We start from the raw sequence: 24,417 nt of genomic DNA, 5'->3' as shown, positions 1-24,417 counted from the left end.
GCTGGTCCACTGGCCCCGCCCCCGGCCCCGCGCTGCAGTGCTTTCCCAGCCGCGGCCCCGCCCGCCCCCGCCGAGCCGAGCAGAGGGCGGCGGCGGCCGCGGCTGCTGCTGCTGTTGCTGCTGCTGCTGGAGCGGCCCGGGAGGAGGAGGCGGCGAGGATGGCGGCGGCGTCGTGGGCGCGGCGGAGATGAGCGCCGGCGGCCCCAGGCCCAGGGCGGCGTGGCCGGAGTGGGCGGGGGTCCCGATGCAGGCCGAAGGAGGGCCATGGGGCAGGTCCTGCCGGTCTTCGCCCACTGCAGTGAGTAGGGGGGCGCTCAGGCCTGGTGTGGGGCCCAGAGGCCCGGGTGGGCTCCTTCCCAGTAACCCCTCCGTGCAGGGTCGCGGGAGAATTGGGAAGGGGGAGGAGGCAAAAGAGACAAAGGAAGCTCTCCCCTCCCCCCCGCAGTCTAGCGGCGATGGGGGCGACTTGACCCGGAGGACCTGAGTGAGTCAAGGCGGAGGTGGGGGGCATTGAGATAGCTAACGGGGGTCGCGCCCGACTCTGGGATATGGCGCCGGACCCCACCCAGAGACGAGTAAGCTCTCCGGGAGCTGTCCCTTCGCCCTGGTGCTGGCCGCAGCCAGCGAGGAGGGGAGTTGAATGGTGGGGTAAAAACAGGATAGAGAAGAGGGATTTAACCACCAGCCTCCATCATCCATCTTCGCATCCGACCTCCGTTTTCTGCCCAGACTCAGGCTGCCCCGACCTCGCCCAAATTGTCCAACATCCTGCCCCTTGGAAACAGCCATTCCTGGGTTGGGCCAGGACTCCTGGGTCCTTACTGAGCTTTACCACTAGTAGTAACCCTGGAAGACATCCATTCTACTCTGGGCCTCCAGTTCCCCAGCTGCCAAAACGAGGTGGGGGGGCGGGAAGGGCAACTGATTTCAGTTTCCAAACAGTATTGAGCATCTCATGTAGGCAAAAGCCCCAAGCTAGCTCTGAGGGGCTAAGTTCCACAATTGAAAATACCTTATCTGATCCTTGCGATCTCTGAGACCAGGGCTCTAACAGTCCTCGTCTAACATTTTCTGTCTCACACCCCTGTGGTTCCTGCAGCTAAGAATTTCAGCACTCTTAGGTCTGGCCACTTGCATGTCCTAGGAGTCCAGATGCCAAAATTCTAAGCATTTGTTATTTCAACATTAAAGCGGTATCATTCCAACATTCTAAAATCTTGTCCTTACCTGGGCTTGAAAAGGAAAGCCCTACCTGATCCCTAACACCACCACCTCTCCGCCCTCCTCTCCCAGACTTCTCCCTCCCAGTCACTCTGTTCCGGTCATTTCTTCTCACCTCTCTGTTGTTCAGACCTGCCAGGCATAGTGCCTGCCTCAGGGCCTTTACACTAGTTTTTTTTCTCTGCCTGGAAGACTCTTTCCTAGACATCTGTATGGCTCCCTTGCTTCATTCAAGGCTCTTCTCAAATGTACTCTTACCAAAGATCAAACCACCTTGGCTGAGAATAGCACCCTCTCACTTTCTCTTCCCTCACCGTGCTCTATTTCCCCCCACACACTTAGCACCCACGATCATATATGTGTGTATTGTCTTTCTCGCCAGGAGAGTGTAAGCCCTGGAGGGCAGGGATTTGTCTGTTCTGTTCACATTTGTATTCTCAGTCTAAAACAGTGCTTGGTACAAAGTAGGTGTTCAATAAATGGTTTTTGAAAGAGTGAACTAATTGAAACTTCCTAAAATTCCTAATTTGAAAACTCCTGAGATTAAGATTCCTTGATTTGAATTTATAAGGCTGAGCTTCTGGTAGCACTATAGTAAGGTTTTACAGTCTGTATGTGGAATGTTCTTAAGGTCCTGTGATTCAAATATTCTAAGATTCCTTAATTCGGACCATCCAAGTTTCCAGGACTGGCACACTTCTGTGATTCCGACAGTCTAAGCTTCTAAGAATCTTCGATTCTTTCCCTCTCGCAGAAGAAGCTCCGTCTACAGCGTCCTCTACCCCTGACTCCACAGAAGGTAAGGGGGGGGGCGGCGGTGGCAAATGTGAGAGCGGGACTTAAAGGGGCTCACAGCTGGGAAGGGGAGTGAAGAGAGTGGGTCGGGGTCCCGCTTAGAGTAGCTCATACCCTCCTTTGCTCACTGCAGGAGGGAATGACGACTCAGATTTTCGGGAGCTTCACACAGCCCGAGAATTCTCAGAGGACGATGAAGAAGAGACCACGTCGCAGGACTGGGGCACCCCCCGGGAGCTGACCTTCTCCTACATCGCCTTCGACGGTGTGATGGGCTCTGGAGCGCGCCGGGATTCAGCTGCACGCCGCCCCCGGCCCCAGGGCCGCTCCGTCTCAGAACCGCGAGACCCACTCCCTCAGCCCGGCCTGGGCGACAGCTTGGAGAGCATCCCCAGCCTGAGCCAATCCCCGGAACCTGGGCGCCGTGGTGACCCCGACACTGCCCCTCCGGCCGAACGCCCCCTGGAGGACCTAGGGCTCCAGCTGGACCAGCTGGGCTGGGCAGCCCGGGGAGCGGGGTCCGGAGAAGACTCTGCCACCAGTAGCTCTACCCCGCTAGAGGACGAGGAGCCTGACGGGCCGGAGGCTAGAGAGGCTGGGAAAGGTGAGATGTCAGAAGGTGCTGGGACCTAAGCCACAAGGGGTGGGTGGTCTCTCCTCAGGGCACCTCCAAGGTGAAAGCTCACAGCCTTCTCTTTCTAACGCGCCAGAACTGGACCTACAACTTGGACTCTCTCAGTCCTCACCGCTGCCGCCGGAAGTCTTGACTCCACAGCCCAGCCCCAGCTCTGGAACCCCCCAGGCCGGTACCCCGTCCCCACCCCGATCCCGGGATTCGAACTCTTGGCCTGATGAGCCCTCGCTGGACCAGAAGGAGGAAGAGCCGTGGGGGCATCTGGAGCGGGAGCCAATCACGGGGCAGTGCCTCGATAGCACGGACCAATCAGAATTCACATTGGAACCACTCCTCCTAGGTAAAGTGCCTGAGTGAAGGTACTCACTTGGACTATAGTTAAGGTGGGAGGGTTGGAATTTAAAGGGACCAACCTCGCGAAGGAAGTGAGTGGTGAAGAGGAGGTATTGCTATTGGCTAGAGATAAGCTCCGCCCTTCAAAAATATTTTCCCGTTTTCTAAGTTTGCCATTGGCTCTTTATGTAGTTCTCTCTCCCACTCGAGCTGTGAGTCAGCCTTTGAGCATTGGGATTGGCTGATGGCTAGAAAAAAAAACAATCTCCCTTTTGGAGTGCTCCTCCTAGAGGCTGATTTTGGACAGGACAAACCTCTGAAAAGATAAGGCTGTCTTGTGGTTGTGGCCATGGGACATTTACAAGTAAACTATGCCTTTTTAAAACGCTCCTCTTCCCTGACTGCATCCATTGGCCAGTTGCAAATAGAGCCCGCCTTCCTCTAAAATACGCTTACCCTCCACGAATGGCCGTTGTGATTGTAGACATCATTGCTTTTGGGTGTTTACAAAAAGAGCCACCCCTTTTTGGAACTGTCCCCACCTCTATGGAGAGCCATTGGCTGGGTACAGAGGGGCCCCGCCCCCTACTCCCTCCCTCCCGGTTCCACTGAAGTGGGCAAAATCCCCGAGAAGTAGCAGTGTCCTGTCCTCAGCGTCTCACTTGGAGCAGAGATGGGGAGTAAAGGTGGGCTTTCGGAGCGGGCCGGTGGGACCGGGGTTGGGGGATGGAGCAAGGGGGTCCAGATTTTCTCTCATCTCCCTCAATTCTGCGGGTATGTTTCCTATTGGTCCCCGATTCCCCAGAGCTGCAGGCTGAAGCTGGGGGGTTATGGGGGTGTCTAGAGAGGGAGTGGAGTGAGCATGGGGTCCCCTCTTCCCGGAGCCGAGGCTTTGGGGCCCAAGAGCAGGGAGACCCCCTCCCCCAGTCTCAGGCCCAGGTGGCGCTGTCACTCAGGACCCGGACAGGCCAGCACAGCTGCGGGCCAGGCACCCCCCCCCCCCCCAGCGTGCCTAAACTTAGCCCCCGCCTCAGGCGACCCGGCCCCTCCCCCTCCCACTGGCACACTCCCACTTGGGGAGGCTGCTAGGGAGTGCCCTGCGTGGCGGGTAGGGAGAGGCCTGCCCTAGTTAGAGGTAGATGGGATGGTGTGTGTTAGGACAATACAGAAGTGGGGGGAGTCAGACCCTGAGGAGGACCCGTCAGGACCGGTCAGAATTTGAGCAGAGTGAGGGTGGGGGTGTGTGGAGGGTCTGGAAGGATATTGGGCTCCCAGCTCAGGGCTAAGAGGGAATCACATTATTGTCAAGGCTGTTAACGTTTAGATGGGCAAAATGAAACATTGGAGGGGCACCCAGCTGGCTCAGGGGGTAGAGCCTGCGACTCTTGATCTCCATTCTTGATCCTGGGTCCTGAGTTCAAGCTCCACATTGGGCACAGAGCCCATTTGGCCGGTGGGGTGGGGGAGGGGGAAGCATTGGAGTCCAGAGGTCAGGGCTCAGGTTGGGCTTGTGAGGTGAATTTAGCATCTCAGAAAGGAGCCAGAAATTTGAATCAGGGCTTAGAAAGAAGGATGTTGTTATTAATATACGTAGGACTTAGAAAAGAGCATGTGGGTGGGAGTATCAAGAAGATACCACTTTACACTTGTCAAGTTGGCAAAAAAAAAAAAAAAAAAAAGAACAATAACACCCATTGCTGGGCAGGATGCTGGGAAAAGATCATGCTCAAGTTGCTCATGGAAATGAAGATTGTTAACAGTTTTGTTAGTAAACAAATCTGATAGTATTTATGATGTTCAGAAACACAGAACTAGTCCACCCAGCCATTTCTCTCTGGGATTCTATCTCTGAAATAGACTCTCTCTGCAGGAAGATAAGAATATCTGTAGAGGGCTGGTGCTTGCAACACTGTTGAGGAATGGGGGTTAAGAAACCAAGTGAATGACCCAGCAATAGATAAATGTTGAATGAAATGAACGATGGCACAGCCACATGACAGAATATTGTGGAACCCTTATAAAGAATGAATCAAGAGCTCTTCCAACTGCCGAGAGGGACTTCTAGGAGGGAAAAGAGTCGGTTGTGCGTGAGGCAGAAAAGTGTATAGATGATTCCATTTTTCATAAGTAATGACCAAAAATTATATCCACACATGATCTACAGGCAGGACTTGCTAGACGGTTAACTTGGGTTTTCTAGGAGAGGAGGGGAAGCAGCCGGGAAGAAAACAAGATAATCAGAAATCGGGAAATTGAGTTCAGGGGCAGGCCAGGTGTGTCCAGAGGCCAAGGTTCAGCCCTGAGACAGGAAGTGGGAGGTCAAGAGATCAGCCAGGCCAGGTGCAAAGCCCAGCCTGAGCGCCTGGCCCCCTCTACCTCTACAGTGGCGGACCTGCTGTACTGGAAAGACACAAGGACGTCAGGAGTGGTCTTCACCGGCCTCATGGTCTCCCTGCTCTGCCTCCTGCACTTTAGCATCGTGTCCGTGACCGCCCACGTGGCCCTGTTGCTGCTCTGTGGCACCATCTCTCTCAGGGTTTACCGAAAAGTGCTGCAGGCTGTGCACCGGGGGGACGGTGCCAACCCCTTCCAGTGAGAACCCCTGGCCCCTGACCTTGACCTCTGTCTAGACCTCTGTGTTGACCAAGGGGTGGTCTGACCCTTGACCTCCAGTCAGGCACGACTCATGCTGACCCTGACCCTTCCTGTTCTTGTTTCTGTCCAACCTGACTCTGACCCGGACTTTGCAGCCCTAACCTCTGATCCTAACCTCTTAACCTTAATCCTTGATCCCATTTCTTGCCCCGACCTTGGCTGTAGCCCATTACATCTGGCCATCTCCTCAAACCCCTATTTCTTGCCCTTGTCCCAGCCACACCCCTCAGCCTGGGCTGGTCCACAATTGAGGTGTTCTGACACTCCTTTGTCCTCCCAGGGCCTATCTGGATGTGGACCTGACCCTGACTCGGGAGCAGATGGAACGTTTGTCCCAGCAGATTGCCTCCCGAGTGGTCTCTATGGCCATCCAGCTGCGGCATTTCTTCCTGGTAGAAGACCTCGTGGACTCCCTCAAGGTGCCCCTAAAACCACCACTCCCTCCTGGGTTCCCGGCATTCACCTTGCTGCACTTGGGGGGTAGGAGGGCCATTGCTGGGAAGTTCACAGGCCTGGGGAGGGCCCTGTAGACTCTGATGACCCTGACCCTCACCCCCACCTCACCCCCAGCTGGCCCTTCTCTTCTACATCTTGACCTTCGTGGGTGCCGTCTTCAATGGTTTGACTCTTCTCATTCTGGGTGAGCTGGGAAGGCTGTGGGGGGCGGGGTGGGGAGGGGGGGTCATTGGGGTTTGGTGGGAGACAGGGTTCTAGATGGAACTGTTAATCCCTTGGGAGAACCCTGATCACCTCCCCCCATTTCTGTGCCTACAGGAGTGATCTGTTTATTCACTGTCCCCTTGCTGTATCGGCAACACCAGGTGGGTGTGACAGGCTCTCAGTTGGCAGTGTCCCGGCCAAACACGGGTGGTCTGACTACTCCCCACTTCCCCACCCCCCAGCCAGTGTCCTACTGACAGATGTCCGAGCCAGAGAGAGGAGGATCAACCAGTATTTCCCCCTCTGGAAGAGTCAGGCTCTGATTGACTGATGTCCCAGTCAGGCACAGATGGTCTGCTGTGCTCTTCCTCAGTGCAGCTAGAGTCTAACAACTGTCAGCAGCCAGAGAGAAGTGTTTTGTTCGGTGTCCCCTGTGCAGAGCCAGGATCCAACTGACATGCCCCAACCCAAGGCAGGTGCTCTAACCGATGGCTTTCACCCCGAAACTGCCAAGGACGGTCAACATTGGGTAGGACGTCTGTTCCGCAGAACACCGAGAGAACCGAGGCCAAGTGACATATATCCCACCCAGAGACTGGCAGATGGACTGACGTTCCCTTCTCCCGCACAGCTGAGACCCAAACAATACACATGCCTGCCAGAGAGAGTACGAACTCCCTCGTGAGCTGGAAGCCCCAAGACTCTCAGAGTTGGTCACACTGTGAATTCAACTCGTGTTTAAGTCAATCCACGCAGGGACTTGACAACCAACACCAGTGGCCCACACTCTCACCTGACTCACACACAGACACACGCACGTACAACTCCCTCAAAGATTCATCGTCATGCTCAGGAAACAGAACTTACTGGCAAATTCCAGTGTGTCTGCCTGACGTCATTCCCCACACAGAACTTGGCCCAATGTACTGACACTTCAGCTTGAACTTCTGACTTCCAAGACTATTTTATCAGGCTTAGAGTTGAAGGTGGAGTAATGGATCGCTCTCCCCAGTTTCTCATTTGGGGTGGGGGGTGGGGGAGGAAGCAGCCTCCTGAATGAATCAGGGAGAAGAATCCCTCCAATCTCTACTTCTTGGTCTCCCCAGGCCCAGATGGACCAGTATGTGGGATTGGTGACCAATCAGTTGAGCCACATCAAAGCTAAGTAAGGGCATAGGATGGAGATGGATGGGATGGGGACCGGGGAAGCTTAGGAACTTTTTTCCAGATATTACCTGTCCCTAAATCTCTTGGGGAGGGCAGGGGCTGGGTTTGGGCACTCAGGTCCTCCACCCTGCCCCCTGCTCCCCGCCCCCATCCAGATTTCCCCTTAGTTCTCTGATTCCTACGGGTCATTTGCCCTCTTCTGTGACTCCCACTTGTTTCTCCCTCAGGATCCGAGCTAAGATCCCAGGGTCCGGAGCCCTCGCCTCGGCAGCAGCCGCAGTCTCTGGAGCCAAAGCCAAAGCCGAATGAAAGGGGTGTCTCTGCCTTCGGGACGCCTGCCCCCATCCCCCGCAGCCCTCTGCCCAACTCCGTCTCCCTTCCATCCCACCCTCCCTCCGCCTCCACCCCCGCCCGAGCCATTTCCCCCGCGGGTGTCTGGATCACCCGCACCAGGGAGTTTGTGGAAATTGCCTGAGCGGCCAGGACTACATCTCCCAAGAGGCTCTGCTCTAGGAGTCCCGGAAAGGCGCACCTTGACTGCGGCGCCTGCTGGGACTTGTAGTTGCCTAGATAGGGCACCCGCCCTGCACTTCCGCGACCCCGCCGCTGGAGGCGCCGTGAGAGATTGGTGTCTCCTGTACGCCACTAGCCCCAAAGCCAGGGCTTTGCATGGGGCCCAGGGGAGGCCTGAGCTTGGATTTACACTGTAATAAAGACTCCTGTGGAAAACCCAAGGCCTCCTGTGCTTCCAGCCTCCTCCAGCTTTCACCTTCCTGCACCGACAAGCGCCTAGGTGCTATTCAAGGAGGAACCTTCCCCATCTATCCAGAAGGAGCTCGCTCATAATCTGTCTATATTATGAAATGATTGAGGTGAAAAGGCCGAGTGACCCTCCGTCCGAGGGCTAGCCAAGACTTTGACAGCCGTTTTCTTTTCCTGTGCCCAAGGCAGATATCACTAGTTGATCCCCACACTCTGCCCACCCGGCAGCCCTCTCACCTGAGCCCCAGATCCGTGCCCCGGTGCCTTCTGGACGGCTCCCTCCACAAACACATCCAAACCTTTAATTGTCCTATCTCATTTCCAGCTCAGGGATGTCTGCTCTGCCACTCTGTCATCAGGCTACAGACCTCGGTGTGGCCCTGGATTCCTACTTCCTCAGCCCCTACGTCTAGTAAGTCAGGAGACGATGCCTATCCTCTCTCTAAAATGTCTCATCCCACCACTTCTCTCTATCCACTTACCTTGGGACCGAATAAAGGGCCTCGTGGCCTTTCTGGGCCTCATGTTCCAAAACCTAGGAAGAAAGTTGGCAGGAGACTGGGTTCTTTTTTTTTTTAAGATTTTATTTTTATTTGTTTATTTGACAGAGATCACAAGTAGGCAGAGAGGCAGGTAAAGAGAGAGGGGGAAGCAGAGTCCCCGCCGAACAGAGAGCCTGTCTCCGGGCTTGACCCCAGGACCCCGAGATCATGACCCGAGCCAAAGGCAGAGGCCCTAACCCAGTGAGCCACCCAGGCGCCCCCGCCCCTTTTAAACATTTTTTAAATTTACTTGACAGCATAAGCAGGGGGAGCAGTAGGCAGAGAGAGAAGGAGAAGAAGACTCCCCGCTGAGAAGGGGCCCCAGTGAGGGACTCAATCCCAGGACCCTGGGATCATGACCTGAGCTAAAGGCAGACGCTCAACCGACTGAGCCACCCAGGCACCAGGGAGACTGGGTTCTAATGACCTACAGAACTGGATTTGAATCCTGGCTTCACTACCTCTTGGCTTTGTGACTTTGAACAAGTGACTTCACCTCTCAAGGCCTCAGTTTCCTCAAATGGAAAACTGTTACCATAACCGGATAGATGGGGAAAGCCCTTGGCATTGGGCCTGGCATATACTAAATGCCCTATAAACAGAACCTGCTTGTGAGCTATGACATTGTTTCCCGAATCTCAGTCCTCCCCTCACGACCCTCAGGATCTTTCTAACCCTCATTCCGCTTTTCTTCTAATATTTCTCTTTAAATTGGTTAATTAAAAATAAAACAAATGTCTTTTAAAAAGAAATGTTACTTCACCACCAAGGAAGTCAGTATCACTTGCCAGGAATAGAAGGTAACAGTAAAAATAAACACAAAACTATTAACATTTAAACTGTTTGTTCGTGCATCACCTAAAATCATCACACTTGCCTCTAGAGACGCATGTCACATTTTAGGAGACAGATAATGATGTTGTAGGACTAATAGTTACAGCCCGTCTCTCTGTGTGTAGGGGTTGCCTAGCAGCAGCTATGTAACAAAAAAGAAAAAAGAAGAAGAAAGCTCTTAAGGGGGCTTCTCTTGGATCTAGATCTGCCAAGCAGGGACTATGTTTTCAATTTCCAAATTAAAAAAGAGCGAAATTTCCAAAAGATGCTTTTATTCACACTTTCCATAAGATAGATATTCACACTATAAGATAGTGTTGCTTTGTAACGTAGAATGGAGGGGGACGCCTGGCGCCCTCAGGGGAGTGTTCCACTCCTCATCTTAGGATTCTGAGTTCGAGCCCCGCACTGGGAGTTGAGATTACATCAAAGTAAAATTAAACAAACAAACAAACAAAAACTATTAAAAAAAGGAAAAAGGATGGAGGAAGAGGGACTAGTTGAAATTATGGGGCCAAGAATGGCTAAAGCCCCCAAGTCCGTCCTTGGCTTCTAGTGAGCCCACCCTCACTAGAAGCTGGAAACAGGCTGGAGTTTGAAACAGCCTTTATTGAGTGCCTCCCCACACTTTTATATCCATCTGCTCATTGTGATTCATTTAGTGAAATCAGCTGTACTATCTTGTTTTCCAGATGGGGACCCTGGGGCTCAGAGAAGGATAATGTAATAATCTTATATTCACCCTACAAACCTTTACCAAGCATATGCTAAGTTCTCAAGCACTCTTTAGGCAGTAGGGACTCAGAAATAAGCCAAAACAAAGTCCGGGGGCGCCTGGGTGGCTCAGCGGGTTAAAGCCTCTGCCTTCAGCTCAGGTCATGATCCCGGGGTGCTGGGATCGAGCCCCGCATCGGGCTCTTTGCTTAGCTGGGAGCCTGCTTCCTCCTCTCTCTCTGCCTGCCTCTCTGCCTACTTGTAATCTCTATCTGTCAAATAAATAAATCTTTAAAAAAAAACCAAAAAACAAAGTCCGTAGTTTCATGGGAGTGATAAGTCCAGTGGGAGCAGACAGAGAATAAGCAAACAGACGTAGTACATGGCAGGTGGTGCTCAGAGGGATGGAGAGAAGTCCATCAGGGTAAGGGGATGGAATGAGAGGACTTGTTATTTGATCAGGGAAGACCTCACCAGGTGGTGGTATTTGAGCAGAGGCCAGAGTGAAGGGAGGCAGTGAGTCAGTGAACATGTGGGGGAAAGGAGTTTCAGGCAGGGGGATCAGTGAACACAATCGCTCTGAGAAAGAAGCATTCCTGATCCTGGTGTGTGCAGCAGGAGCTCTTTATGCCAGAAGCCAAGTAAATGAGCAAAGCAGACTAGGAGATGGTGTCAGAGGAGGGAAAGGAGCTAGCATAAAGGGATTTTTTTTTTAAAGAAAGCTTTCATTTATTTGACGGAGAGAGAGAGCGCACAAGCAGGGGGAGCTGCAGGCAGAGGGAGAGAGAGAAGCAGGCTCCCTGCTCAGCGGAGATCCCAGTACCATGGAATCATAAAAAGGCAGACACTCGACCGACTGAGCCACCTAGGTATCCCAGTATATGGATTTTGTAGGGCTATGTGGAGAACTTTGGCTTTTACTCTGAGATGGGAGCCCTGGGTAGGTTTCATGTGGTCTGGAACGATAGCGTCGTCAAAGGATCCCTGACTTAGATTATAGAAGGGTCACCTTTTTTGTAATGACAGTTAGGATGGCACAGATTTGATTCCCCCAGGTGGATAGGCTGCGTGAACTGGGGTACGGCACGAGCCCTTTATAAGCCTCGGTTTCCTTGGCCATAAAATACAGGCAGAAACTGATGATCCCTAGTGTCTTAAGCTCAATGAGGACAGAATTTCTGTCATGCCGCTGCCTAGAACAGTGCCTGGGCTTTAGTAGGTGCTCAAATATTTGAATGAACCTAGGACTCTGGAGGTCGCTGAAGTTCCAAAAAGGAGCAGCAGGTGTCGCACCAGCCCCATAACCGACTACCCGGAATCTCCGGGACTGGGCTAAATCAAACTCTAGTAGGAACTAGCACTCGAACTCGGATTTTTTCAGAGAAGGGGGCTTCTGAAAGCCGACTTATGACTTTCTCCTCTTAAAAAACAAACTTCTCACCTGGAAAAAAACCGGTTTCGGACACTTTTACATCTAGAAGCGGGGAGGGGGGCCCCGTCCTCAAACGCCGCTTCCCAGCATGCGCGGCGCTATGCAAATGAAGGCGGTTTCCAAAGAGAGGATGATTCATATCCATGCAAGAAAAAGGTAACATTTTGGAAGGATATATGTCGTAGTTGGGGAGAATTTATAGATATCGGAGTCAACAATATCACACTCTCAAGCTATGTGACCATAACTGTAAAAAGATATCGTTTTTGAATTTTATATAGCTGTGTGGGAAGCACTTTATCTTGCTCGGATGATCCTCAGTGGTCTGGGGTGCAGGCTTCAAACCTGTAGCTGTCTAGCGACAGAGTGGTTCAATTCCACCTTTCGGGCGACTAACGTCTTTTCTTTTCATACTCTCATGAGACTGGACATTAGAGCAGGTTGTTAGGGAGAAGGTCCCTCCTGCCGGCGCCTATCGTCGTTGTAATTTTTTGCTTCACTGATCAATCTCCGCCTTGCGGGTCTCATTTCCCACGTGGATCCCACGTGGAGTATCACTTTTACTGGGAGTATCAAAGATGATCCCAAAAGATGATGAAAGTCATCCTAGATCTCTCCCCTTCCCTTGCTTATTCTCCGATTCAATCTTGTGCTCACTCACGTATTTAATCACGCATACACTTATTCATCGGTCCGATATTCATTCATTCATTCATTCACGCACTCATTCAACAAGTATTTGCTGGGTGCCAGGGGCTGGGAATACAATGTTGATCGCAGTCCCCGCCCTGGCCTCATGGTGTTCTCAAGTCCAGGGAAGGAGATAAACATCCAACAATCATTAATTACATATTTAGTGAACAATTGCAAAGATGATAACCACTGGGAAGGCAAGTATCGAACTTAGAGGCCATCTAATAGGGAGACCTGAGCCCAGGTCGGATGTCAGGGTTACATGTGGGCAGACACCTGAAGGATGAGAGGGGATGAACCAACAGAAAAGGGGAATATTCCAGGCCAGGGATCAAAGTGGCCCCAATAAGAGCAGTGAGGATAGTGATGACTGCACCTTCGCTCTGCCCTCAGTATGGGCATGCATGAGCTCCCTGACTCCTCATAGCCCCATTCTGCAGCTGAGAAAACAGGTTCACAGAGATGAAGCTTCTTGTCCAAGGTCACCCAGCTTTGGTAGGCTCTCAGACTCTTGGCCCAAGCTGTTTCCTACTGCCCTGTGCTCTCTTTCTGAAACTAGCTTTTCACCAAGTCCTCTCTGCTCTGCCTCCTACTATCTTTTCAATTCCCGTCCTCCTCTCTGATCTCATAGCCCTGCCCCTGTTCCAGGCTTCCCCACCCTAGATCAGCGTTCCCACCCTAGAACCTCCCTGGCCTCCTGCCCCCGTCTCGCCCCTTTCTCTTCCAGCTACCCTCAACTTAGTGGTTAAAGCTGTCTTTCTAAAGCACAAGCATGCCCCTACCTTTCTTGCACTCAAACCTGCTATGGCTCCCCAGTGCCCAAAAGAGATGATCTAAATTCTTAGTCTGGAATTTAAGCCTGCAGAATCTGGTCCTTGCTGAACAATTTCTCCATATCTTTTGCTCTGTGAACCTCTAGATCCCTTACTACATCAAGCCCTCTCCCCACCGACCTCTTTGTGCTCACTGCATCATTTTCTATCCCCTTCTGTGTCCTCTGTTTAGCCTCCAGGACTCAGCTCAACAGTCCCTCCTCAAGGAAGTCTTTCCTTGTCTCCCTGACCAGGTAGCATGCCCCCACTGGGCTCATGGATTCCCCCAACTCTGTGCCCTTGAGATCATCCCCAACAGATCTGGGTCCCTCTCTGTACTGTGAGCCCTAGGAGGGGAGGGCCTGGAGGTCTCTCAGTCCATGCCATGTCCCCAACACTGCCTAGCACTGGGGTGGGCACACAGTAGGTACTTAGGAAATGTTTCCTATTGATTAATAAATTAAATGAGACAGTATCTTTGGTTCAGCCCTATAAGTTCATAACCCAGAAAATATGATTGTCTGAAGAGCAAAAGGAAATTCATCTTCAGTGTAAAGTGGTCCGTGTTTTTGTGTCTCATAAAACCCGGAGAACTGGTAGGTGCTGTCTGAGCTTTGGTCCTGTGGGATGTGTGCTTCAAATTTCTCTATCTGTTCCCGTTCACTCAGGTCATCCCCAGCCCACAGGGGCTGGGTAAGTTCCTCTGTTGTCAAGAAACCCCAAAAAACACCCTTTGGCATTTTAGGACCTCTCGCCCACTGTTCTGCCTCATCCCCTCGGAGAGGAGGCAGACCCTGTAGGAAGTCCTCTGACTCCCTAGCCTCCTCTGTCCTGTTGCCCTACTGTAGACTGATTCACAGGTGGGAGTCTCAGAAAGTGTTGTGTGCAGGCGTAGCCCCCTCATCAGGAACAAACAGACCCTACAGCTCGGCAGACTCATTTTTAAGAGCTTTTTATTGGCGACAGTGCAGAACCACGGAGGGAGGGTAGTGGCCCAGTGCCAGCCGGCCCCAGCCCCCCAGGGTCAGGTGCAAAATACAAAAAGAGAATCACAAATACAGCATGGGGCGAGGGGTTGGGATTCAATAAGTTGTGGTCCGGCAGGGGCAGGCCCCCTGCTCACAGTCTCACACTCACACCCAGAATCCTTAAAAGATACAGACTGTAGAAGTCTATGATCCCTCAGGTTTCGCTCACAAAAATAAAATCTCATGTCCCCAACAAAACCAGAGTCAGGAGACAGCTGGAGGGCCGGGGACAGTCAGCAAACAGACCCAAAATGACCAGGTGAAAACAGGCAGAGAAAAGACGGCGTGGCAGAGACGCTGGAGAAAGAGACGGCCAGAGACTGCCCCCAACCACGGGGACGGCCGAGACAAGAGACAGCCAGAGGAAAGGGAGCCTGAAATAGGCTGACTCGAAGTTTCCAGAAGCAGTGTTTCCGAGTCAACCGGGCGCTGCTTTGGGGGCCAACGGGACGTAGGCCGACGTGGCAGAAGCGCTCACACACTCACGCGCACACACGCACACACACACCCATATATAATATATTTATTTATACATAATAGATATAAGTGCCTTTCGGAAACCAGGAAAGGGATAAATAGCCACGGGGCAGGGGGCGCGGGACAGGGCACGTGGAATGTTTCCCATGCAGCACAGAAGGCGGCGTGGCCCACCCAAAGTTAAAAAAATATCAATCCGCCTCACGAGAGAATTCTCGAGAGGTGAAGCACAAGGACAGGCGGGGCGGGGGAGCCGGAACCCAGAATCAGGGTTGCGGGGGGGAGGGGGGGTGCTGGGGCGGGGAAGCTGGGACCACTGGAGTCCAGCCCCTTCGAGTTTGCCAGTCCGAAAATACTGGGGCTTGGGGGGGCCAAAGCCTCGGCCTTTAATTCTTCTCCGGAAAAAATATTGGGGGTCCCCTGGCCACCACCCACTGCTCCCTTTCTAGAAAGGATGTAGGGGTGCCACGGGGAGGGAGAAGTTGGCGTCCTAGGCCGGGGTAAGGGGACAGGCCTTAAAGAAAAAGGCCAGGGCTTGGGGCTGGGGGTCCTGAGGACAGAGGCCACGCGGATAGAAAACTGTCACCCCCACTCTCGATCCTGTCACCCCTGGAGTCTAACTCACTGTTGAGGGGAGGAAGGAGGCAGCTGGGGGCGAGGGGAGACCAAGGAAAGGATTTGAGGCGGGAGGGGGGCACAATCCGCTCCCCACTGAGGGTTCTGTCCCATTGGGCTCCCCCCGCCCCCCACCCCCAATCCGGCCAACTCGGTTCACAGTATAGAGCACTCCAGCAGGACGGGCATCACAGCGCCCCCTGCTGCCTGAATCAGAGAGGCCCAGCAAGGAAGGCCGGGAGGGAAGGCTGAGCCAGGCTGGGGAGGCTTGGGGTAACACTGTAATCAGAAAAGGAGGGCTGGGGGCCGAATTGGAATTGGAGGGGGGGGATCCTTGGGAGGCCAAGAATTCAGATCAGAGCCACTTTTGCCGGGAGGGGGAAGGCTGGACAGCCAGGGAGCGAGGTTCACATTTCAGACTAAGTCGGTGGGAGGGAAGGAGATTATCATAGGGGGCATCAACTTCCCTTAAAGGGAGGCTCAATTCCGAGGAGGAGCTAACCACGTGGAAATGTTGGATAAATAAGCTAGGGTCGGGGGTGCAGGGAGAACCAGCCTGGTCACCCGCTGAAGGGAGGGTGTGGGAGGCGGTGGGGCAGTGGTCTGTGGCATTTCCTTGTCGGGCCTCTCTGGAGCAGAGTCCAGCCCACCCCGCAGCCCACCACCAGCACCCCTTTCCCTCCGCCCAAAGCGAGGCGCCCCCCCAACCCCCCACCCATCCCCAGAGGTTGGGTTGAGGTGAAAGGGCCAACAGGCAGCTGGGGGCGGGGTCCGTTCCCTCCCCGCCCCCTGCCCCCAAAGTCACCAGCTTCCTGGCCTCGCCGGGCCACAGAAACAAGAGGCGGCACAAAACACAAGGAGGTCCTCCTGTCCGATGACAGTGATCGCAGAGAGTCAGACAGGAGAGGCAGGAAGGCCACACACCCGCTTTGTCTCTTCCCCTCTCTCTCTCTTCCTCCTCCTCTTCCAAATCGCTCCCCCTCGTGTGTTTGTTTGTTTTGTGTCTAAAGAGTTCACAGAGCAAGAAGGGAGGGCGAGTTCAGGGGGTCGGTGGGCTGGTCACTGCCGCTGGGGCGTTGGGCGCCGGTGAACGCGGAGACCTCCGGGCAGGTGAGGACAAACGAGGAAGTGTACGAAGGGTTAACAACGGGGAAAGGGTCGCCGAGGACTTGAACTTCACTGTGTGTAAAGAGAGAAGCTGTCAGGTTGGGGGATGCGTCTTGGCTGGTCTGGAAGGGCAGGGGCGGTGGTGGCGGGGGCGGCAGCAGCCAGCTGAAACCATCTTCCTTAGTGGATGCCGACCCCGGCAAATCTCTCACCTCCGCCATCGGGCCGGGACCCGGCCCCTCTTCGTAGGGGATCTTGCAGCCCGGTTTGTGGGCCACCAGCACAAACTCCAGACGCTCCTTCTCCTTTTGGAGCTCAGCGATCTCCGACTCCAGCTCTGCCTTCTCTTCCTCCAACTGATCTGTCTCCTGAGGTCCAGTCACACGGAGGAGGGGCAAGAAGGAGAAAAAGGCCGTGAGTGACCGGAGAAGGTGGGTCATGGCTGAAACCATGTCCCTTACACCTGCTGCTGAGGCCCCGGGCTGGAAGGCAGCTCCGGGCTGAGTGGTGAGACCCCCTGATGTGGGGTCCGGATGTGCTTGCTACAGGACTGGGGCAAGGGTCTCGCCTTCTGGGAGCCTGTCCCCCTCCGCCCCCCCCCCCCCCCGCCTTGTGTTCAGTGGGAACTGAGAAGTGTACAGGGGCACATGGAGGGCTCTGGTTGCCAGAGACACTCAGAGTTTTGTTAAATGAATGAATGATTGTTCCCTGTTCGTAATGCCACCTCTTCCCCGCCTTTCCCCTTCCCCCTCTGTCTCCCACGGAAGAGACCCGGTGGTGCGGGAAAGGAGAGGATTTTCCCGATTTCCTCTAGGGGCAGCAGGTCACCCTGCAGGAACCAGTCCCAGACCAAGGTAAGTTGTAAAAAAGGGAAGGAGGCGTAGGCTCATGCCACCTGCCCCTCCTCTGAGCGGTCTGGGTGCGTGTGGTAAGAAACTGACGTGGGATCAAAGCTTTTGGCTTCCCAGACTCTCCAGAATATCAAAGCTAGAAGGAGCCTGGAAGATTCCAGGAGGGGGTGGAAGAGATGGAGAAACCGAGGCAAAAATGGGCTATGGCTTGCCCAAGCCCAAAAGGGAGAAGAAAGGACAGGACCTCTGGGAAGAGTCATGAATCCGGACTGGCATGGCGGGGTGTGTGGGAGGGTCTGTGTGTGCACGGGGGTTACCCCACCTGGCCACACCCATACCTAGTTCTTGGCCCAGGACCAGGGCAGAGGTGGCAAGGGGCAGAGGATGGGGGAGAGCCCCCCTCCCATGTACCCTCAGCCCTCCCTCCCCAGGCCGCTGCTCACCGCCTGGAGTCGGTCAGTCAGCTCCCTCCGACGGTTCCTACACTTAGCTGCTGCCAATTTGTTGCGTTCCCGACGAACCCTTCTCTTCTCCTCCTCCTCCGGAGTAAGCTGAGTAGGGGAGACAGAGGCCATGAGGTCTGCGACACGGTGCGCTGCCTCCATCCGTCCCAACCCCCCTCTTCTTCCCCAGGGGCCACAGGAGGACCCTCTAGTCCTCCCTGACTGTAGCAAGGATGCTAGGGTTTCTGTGGCACTAAGGCCTCGGTGGTCCCTCACCCCACTGGTGAGAAAGTTCTCGCCTCTCTTGCTTCCTACCCCCAGGCCAAGTTGGGATGCCCCTTACTCACCGTCTCCTCTCGGGGTCTCCGAGGCCGGGCTCGGGCCGGGCGGGCAGGCCCAGGTCCACTGGTGGTTCCGCTGGTGGAAGGCCCACCACTGCCAGTAGCTCCGCTGCTGCTGTAGCCGCTCATGCCCGGCGTGGAGTAACTGGTTCCTGGCATGTCGTAGGGGTCGACAGCTGGGGGCTGGGAGGCCAGTGGTTGCCCCTGGGACTGGGCCATGGAAGAGATGAGGGTGGGTTGCACGAGCCACTGGAGGTCCTGGCTGGTTGTGATCGCGGTGACCGTGGGCACGAAGGAACCGGGCATTTCCCCGAGACCGGCGCACTCCTACGGGGTGACACATACACACACAGGCGTAGACACACAAACAGAGACACCGACACACACACACCCAACACACATACACACACCGACCCCGTGAGTGAGCACAGGGCGAGCGGGTGTGGATGTGTGTGTCACAGGCAAAAAGCCACAACACCCACCCTTCCACTACACCGTGACGCAGTGCTAATGAGAGGATTTCTGCTCAACTGGCTTCTACCTCCTCCTTCTTCTTCGGGGAAAGGTTGCACGGTTCCAGCGGGTGGTGAATCACACCCCGGGTTGGTGACTCTTAGGTGGGGGGGTGGGGAGGAGGCTGGACACAGCCGGGTGACAGAACCCCCGGGAAGGAGTCACAGCCACACACACAGCCACAACACCCCTCCCCCACCCCAGAGGCAAGGGGAGGGAGAGGGAGAGGCCTTAGGCCAAGCCTTCCTCTACACTCACACACGTACACACACCCTTCTGAGCCGGGGGGATGAGCGATTGGAAGGTCCATGAGACTTCCGTGCAGAGGCGGGGGTCTTAGTTAAAAGGGTGTTGGGGGACGGCCCTAGGAGTTTTGAACAACGTTTCAAGTAATTGTCTCTCTACAGAGTGAGACTGACAAGAGACAGATTACGGTGAACGGAACAGGTAGAGAAAAGTGACGATGGGGCTCCCTCAGACTACCACGGAGGGAGAATGGTGTACGTCCTGCGCCCTGAGCCGGAGCGGCGCTCATCTACCCCCACCCCCAAATGGAACCCTAGGACTGCTCGGAAGACTTAACTACTCTCCCAGGGGGCGTGGTGAGGGATGGGCTGGCTCGCTGGCCAATGAGAGTCCAGGAAGCCCAGAGGAGGCGGGGCTCCTGGAGACCACCTGGCTGGTTCCCCTAGGGCTGGCGGTTCTAGTCCTGTCTTCCGACACAGCGAAGGGATCGGGTGACCCGAGCAGGGGGACTGGGATTGTGTCTGTGTGTGCACGGAGAAGAGGGTGACGGCCACCCATGTCTCCCAAAGAGACCCCGGCACACAGACGCTCTCGGCCCCTGAGATCGGAGGGCCCCGATCCCCGCGAGGTCCTCGCGAACCCATTGGATCGCAGAGGGTCGCTCCTGTCGCAACAGGAATCCCCTCGCTCTGCCTTTAGAGGCCCGTAAAAGAGACCCCAGCGCCGAGGAACCACGAGTTCCGGGGACGGAGAGGGGGGAAGGGAAATGCACCCTACAAATAGGAAGGGAAAGTTGATTGGCCGTAGCCTGCGCCGCGACGACCAATCGGAACGCCGGGCTGCCCCCTCCCTTAGCAACGTGGCGGTGGCGTTCCAAAATAGAACGCTCCGGGACGTCAGGGGCGGGGCGGACGAAGGGGGCGCCGCGCGCCGTGCGTGCCCCGCGTCAGACGGAGGATTCCAGCGCGTCAGCCGTTACGCACGGGTCCCCCGTTACGTCTCCGCGCAGGAGGCGGAGGCAGAGCTTCCAAGCGAGGGTTCGAGGCCAGCTCGCTCGCCGGATCGAGGGCAACTCGATGCCGGAGTAGGCGCTCCGATGGAGAAGGAAAAGGGAGGAGGCTACTGGAAGCTTCCCCGGAATTTCCCCCACCTGCCTAACTGCGCTAGCTCCAGGTTGGGGACCTGAGTCGGGAGCAGTCCCGGAGCAAGCTAAAAGTTCTCAGCCCCGCTACCGCATACACGTTGCACTGAACGGAGCATTCTCCCCACCCCCAAAGCTTATCCCTCTGCGTTCCCTCCCAGCGATCCACGCACAGCACCAATTGCAAACACGTCCCGACTCTGCAGTTTGCCAAGTGCGCGGTGAGCCTATTCCCTCTCAGATCCCGAGTTTTGGTGCGTCTCTATTTGGGGTGGAGGGATTGCTCGCTCCACTCCTGACTTTAAAAAAATAAAGCCCATAAAGCAGCACCCTAACCCTCTAGAACTTACCTGGGAGGCGGCGGCGGTGGGCGGACTGCCGAAGGAGTCCACTGAAGACAGATACTGAGACTCGGCGGAGGGTGAGGAGCTGCACCGGGAGCCGGAGTCGTAGTCTCCGGGGAAAGCTTGAAACATTTCCCTGGGCACAGGGGGGGCCCTGTGACCACGCTGAGGTCGCCGGGAAGCCAAGGCTATGGCCGGGTGGAAAAGAAAGGTGCGAGTCCGGGGTGAGCCGACCGCGTCCCCAAAGCGCGCTGTCCGAGGAAACTCGGGATGGGGGCAGCGTCCCGCTCCAACAATGGCAAAGTTTCTCTGCAATTCCTCTGCCGTGCCCAGGCCCCCACAAGATGCCGCTGTGCCTCCTGAAAGTCCAGGCTCCGCAGGACCCAGGGGCGTGGGGGGGATCGCTCCCCCAGAGGCGGAAAGCGCTGTCTTGCTGTACAGAATCGGCTTCGGGTGCGCTCTCCTCCACGCGTCCAGCGGGTCCCACGGGGGGAGGGGAGTAATAAAGAAGACAAAAAGAGTAAGTCGCTCCTCCAAAATAAAATGTAGAATTATCTAGAAGAATCCTCCCCAAAACTTTCTCGCCGGAAAAGAAAAACCAAACTGAACTTCACAGCCCCCAAGAAAAACCACAACAATCAAGTCCCCAAGTTCCAGCTCCGCCTGTCCCTGCCGAGGCCGTAGCTCTCAGTCTTATGAATGAACCCCAAAGCCGCCAGCCTGTATTTATACGCCCGGGACCCGCCTCCCTGCTTACGTCACCCTACCCCAGCTCCACAAACTTCCTAAAATCTCCGGCCCTGCTGAACTCAGCCCCGCGCCGTCCGGCAAGAGGTCTGCCCTAGCCTCGGTCTGTCCACCTGCATCACCCTCGCGACCCTGGGGGTCGTGGGGGCTGCATTCCAGAGCCCTCGGCGGGAGGGGATCCCGGCCCCGCCTCCCCGGAGTTCCTGTGACGCAATTAGCCATATAAGGAGCTCGGCCGGCGCGGCAGAGTGTTTGTTTGGTATCCTAGCAATTACGTCAGAGGGAATCCCTCGCTCGCTCGCGCGCTCACCCCGCGCGCCTGCGGAACCCGCCCGCACCTGCGCAGTGCCGCGCCGCCCCGGGGGCTGGTATTAATAGGCTCTGAACCTAGCCTGGGGAAGACCGGGGTAAGTGGGTACTTCTCACCTCCGGCAGCCCCTCCCAGCCCTCCCGGTGGAGCAGCGCCCTCACTCAAGAAGGTCAGATCCCCAGAAAGAGATCCTGGCTGGTGTGGTGTAGCCACGTAGGCGGGGAAACTGAGTCCCGAGCGGAGTGGGAGGGACTGTGATGTTCCAGATGAAAGTGGAGGTGGGGGTGGAGTCCCGAGGCTTCTGGTAGCTTCGGTCCCGGTGGCCCTGACTCGGGGAAATGTTCTCCCTCTCCGAGCTTCAGCTTCAGTTTTCCCGTCTGGACAAAGAATGTGTGTTTTGGACCCCCTGGCCCCGCACGCAGTCCGGCGTTTGGGAGGTACGCGGGTTTGGAGCGGGCAGAGAACGGAATTTAGCATGAAACGTCCCTGCTGATGGTGGTGGTAACCTCTCCTTCCCGCTTCATAATCCTGCCTTTAGACCTAAGAAAAAATGTGTGTGTGAACAAGAATTGATAATAATAATAGATGCCGTGTATTTAACTACGAGCAAATACCAGCCTCCTGTTGTACGCCTTCCACCACGAGATCTGTAATCCTTAAACAAGCGTTTGAAGGTTAAGGGAGGAAAATCTTCACTTTGTTAAAGAGGGAAAAAATACTCGAAGAGGTTAAGTGACTTGCCCAGGATCCCATGGCAAGAAATTCAAACCCAGAATGTTAAACTCCAGAGCTCCTACCATCTTCCTGATTTCTGAGAACTGCCCGGTTCAGCGGAACTCCCTGAAAACCCTGGGTCTTGGGATTGTTTAAATGGTAATGGTGATTTCTGGGAAACCTAAGCCTTTCGAACCTACCTTCTGCTGGTGGTGTATACTGTTGTGACCCAGGCTCAGAGCGGTAGAGCTGCTTTCCTGAGGCCTCCCAGTTAGGAAACAGGGTTCAAGAATTTAATGAAGGTATTTGGGATGCCACAGCCCCCAACTCTTAAGCACCACTGGGAGGGGTCCCACCTGCCGCTTTGCAAATCTCAGAGATCTGGTACTTTCCTCCCGGTTCAGAGCCTGACCCAGTCCTGGCCACGGAGGGAGAAGTGCTTTGAGATTGTTGAAACCCAGAGAGGGGGAGGCCCCGGCTCAGGGTCACACAGCGGGTCTGAGGCTGAGCAGGAGGGGCTGAGCGGACCCTGATTCCCTGCAGAATCTTGCTTCCCTGCTTCCATGGATCGGATCGTGGGGAGGGGGAGGGAGACGTGGAAGGATGGAGGGACACAGGGGGCAAGATGGTGGGGGGAGGTGGAGGTTTCCAGACAAAAGCACAGCCTCCAGCCTACCCTCCACCTCTTTCCCCCACGCCCCCTCTGTCTGCCCCCTCTGTCTGTCACCAGTCTGGAAGTAGGGACGAGGACTAGGAAATGACACAGCAACCACCAGCAGGCAGTGACTCGGCCCCGGCAGCAGACAGGGAGTGACCCCTCATTCCCTGACCTGTCCAAGCCCCTCATCCCTGCCACAGCATATAGGAGATACACAGGAGACCCCCAGGCTGCCCAAAAGCCTTCACACCCCGACGCAGGTGGCGCACGTATCCACGGGCATGCGGGTATTCCAACCTTCACCTCTGATGGGCAACACACATGCCCTCCCCCACACTGAAACACAGTCATGCGGTCCCCAGCATACGTGACCCTTACACCTTCACTGTGGTTGCACTTGGATACTCTTCATACCATCATTACAAGGGTTCATTCTTCTTGAGCCCTCATATTCATTTCCTTACTTCTCACAACCCTCCTATGAGGTAGGAATCGTCATTCAGCCTGCAAGGAAACGGAGGCCCAGAGAGGTGAAGTCACTTCCCTAGAGTCACACAGCACATGAGTGGTGAAGCCAGGATAAGAATGCAGCGCCTCGGCTTCAGAGCCCATGTTTCTATTTTATTTATTTATTTATTTTTCAGATTTTATTCTTGAGTAATCTCTACACCCAGCATGGGGCTCAAACTTCCAACCCCAAGATCAAGAGTCACATGGCCCACCTTCTGAGCTGGCCAGGCCCCCGACCCTATGCTTTTAATTATTTCATGAGTTCACGTGTAGATGGCCATGCTTGTGCAGACACTGGATATTTATCCCCTTGACCAGCGGACCCAGAATCTAGGTGGCCTGGGCTTACATTCTGGTCCCACCACTTGGTGGTTGGGTGACCCCGAGTTAGCGCTGTCTGGAGCTTCTGTTTCCTGACCTAGGAAAGGGGGTCAGGAATCGTGCCCAGTTCATGGGGCTGGTGGGGGATTACATGAGATGAAGATCAGGAAAGCTTCTGGAACAGGCCTGGCGTGTTGTAGGGATTTGTTTTATTATTAAAACAGAGCTAACCTGACCTTTGCAGATAGAGACCCTCCCAGAGATGTCAGCCGGCAGAGACACACAAGGTCACATTATAACTCTCTTCTTTTTAAAAAGATTTTATTTATTTATTTGACAGAGAGAGAGAGAGAGAGCGTGTGTGCACAAGTAGGCGGGGGGGGGGGGCGGGGGGGGGGGGAAGCAGGCTCCCTGCTGAGCAGAGAGCCCAATGCAGGACTCAATCCCAGGACCCTGAGATCATGACCTGAGCCAAAGACAGATTCTTTTTTTTTTTTTTTTAAGATTTTTATTTATTTATTTATTTGACAGACAGAGATCACAAGTAGGCAGAGAGGCAGGCAGAGAGAGAGGAGAAAGCAGGCTCCCTGCTGAACAGAGAGCCCGATGCGGGGTTTGATCCCAGAACCCTGGGATCATGACCTGAGCCGAAGGCAGAGGCTTAACCCACTGAGCCACCCAGGCGCCCCACCAAAGACGGATTCTTAACCCACTGAGCCACCCGGGTGCCCCACATTATAGCTCTCTTGACCCACAGACATTTGTTTTCATTGCCTTCTTCTTCTTCTTTTTTTTTT

General features: G+C 54.9%; 2 protein-coding genes and 1 non-coding gene across 3 annotated transcripts; 2 read left to right on the top strand and 1 right to left on the bottom strand.

The window, feature by feature from the left end:
* Positions 1-83: 83 nt before the first annotated feature.
* On the top strand, positions 84-8,190 carry RTN2 (reticulon 2). The gene is made up of 10 exons (XM_045987642.1): positions 84-298; positions 1,976-2,020; positions 2,150-2,620; positions 2,727-2,990; positions 5,368-5,575; positions 5,919-6,057; positions 6,209-6,278; positions 6,413-6,459; positions 7,405-7,463; positions 7,693-8,190. Exons 1-10 carry the CDS (start codon positions 265-267, stop codon positions 7,772-7,774), a joined length of 1,419 nt encoding a protein of 472 aa, XP_045843598.1. The 5' UTR covers positions 84-264; the 3' UTR covers positions 7,775-8,190.
* A 3,863-nt stretch (positions 8,191-12,053) lies between these two features.
* Positions 12,054-12,140, top strand: TRNASTOP-UCA. Its single transcript has one exon. It is a non-coding gene; the product is annotated as a tRNA-Sec (tRNA).
* Positions 12,141-14,190: 2,050 nt separating this feature from the next.
* FOSB (FosB proto-oncogene, AP-1 transcription factor subunit) lies at positions 14,191-21,033 on the bottom strand. The gene is made up of 4 exons (XM_045987658.1): positions 20,367-21,033; positions 18,123-18,443; positions 17,776-17,883; positions 14,191-16,849 (listed from the first exon to the last, which is right to left on the bottom strand). Exons 1-4 carry the CDS (start codon positions 20,490-20,492, stop codon positions 16,388-16,390), a joined length of 1,017 nt encoding a protein of 338 aa, XP_045843614.1. The 5' UTR covers positions 20,493-21,033; the 3' UTR covers positions 14,191-16,387.
* Between the last annotated feature and the right edge of the window lie 3,384 nt (positions 21,034-24,417).

Source organism: Meles meles, chromosome 19, assembly GCF_922984935.1.
Source record: "Meles meles chromosome 19, mMelMel3.1 paternal haplotype, whole genome shotgun sequence".
Classification (NCBI taxonomy): Eukaryota; Metazoa; Chordata; class Mammalia; order Carnivora; family Mustelidae; genus Meles; species Meles meles.
Note: the sequence above shows the minus strand (reverse complement) of the source record. Positions and strands in the feature narration are given on the sequence as shown.

What these genes read in the sequence shown, in the direction of transcription:
- RTN2 (XM_045987642.1), top strand. Translation starts at nt 265, where the DNA reads ATGGGGCAGGTCCTGCCGGTCTTCGCCCACTGCA. An exon ending in ACCTCGTGGACTCCCTCAAG is followed by an intron (nt 6,058 to 6,208) that starts GTGCCCCTAAAA and finishes CCTCACCCCCAG; the next exon opens with CTGGCCCTTCTCTTCTACAT. An exon ending in TGCTGTATCGGCAACACCAG is followed by an intron (nt 6,460 to 7,404) that starts GTGGGTGTGACA and finishes TGGTCTCCCCAG; the next exon opens with GCCCAGATGGACCAGTATGT.
- FOSB (XM_045987658.1), bottom strand. Translation starts at nt 20,492, where the DNA reads ATGTTTCAAGCTTTCCCCGGAGACTACGACTCCGGCTCCCGGTGCAGC. An exon ending in CCACCGCCGCCGCCTCCCAG is followed by an intron (nt 18,444 to 20,366) that starts GTAAGTTCTAGA and finishes GTCACCCCGTAG; the next exon opens with GAGTGCGCCGGTCTCGGGGA. An exon ending in TGACTGACCGACTCCAGGCG is followed by an intron (nt 16,850 to 17,775) that starts GTGAGCAGCGGC and finishes ACTGGACCTCAG; the next exon opens with GAGACAGATCAGTTGGAGGA.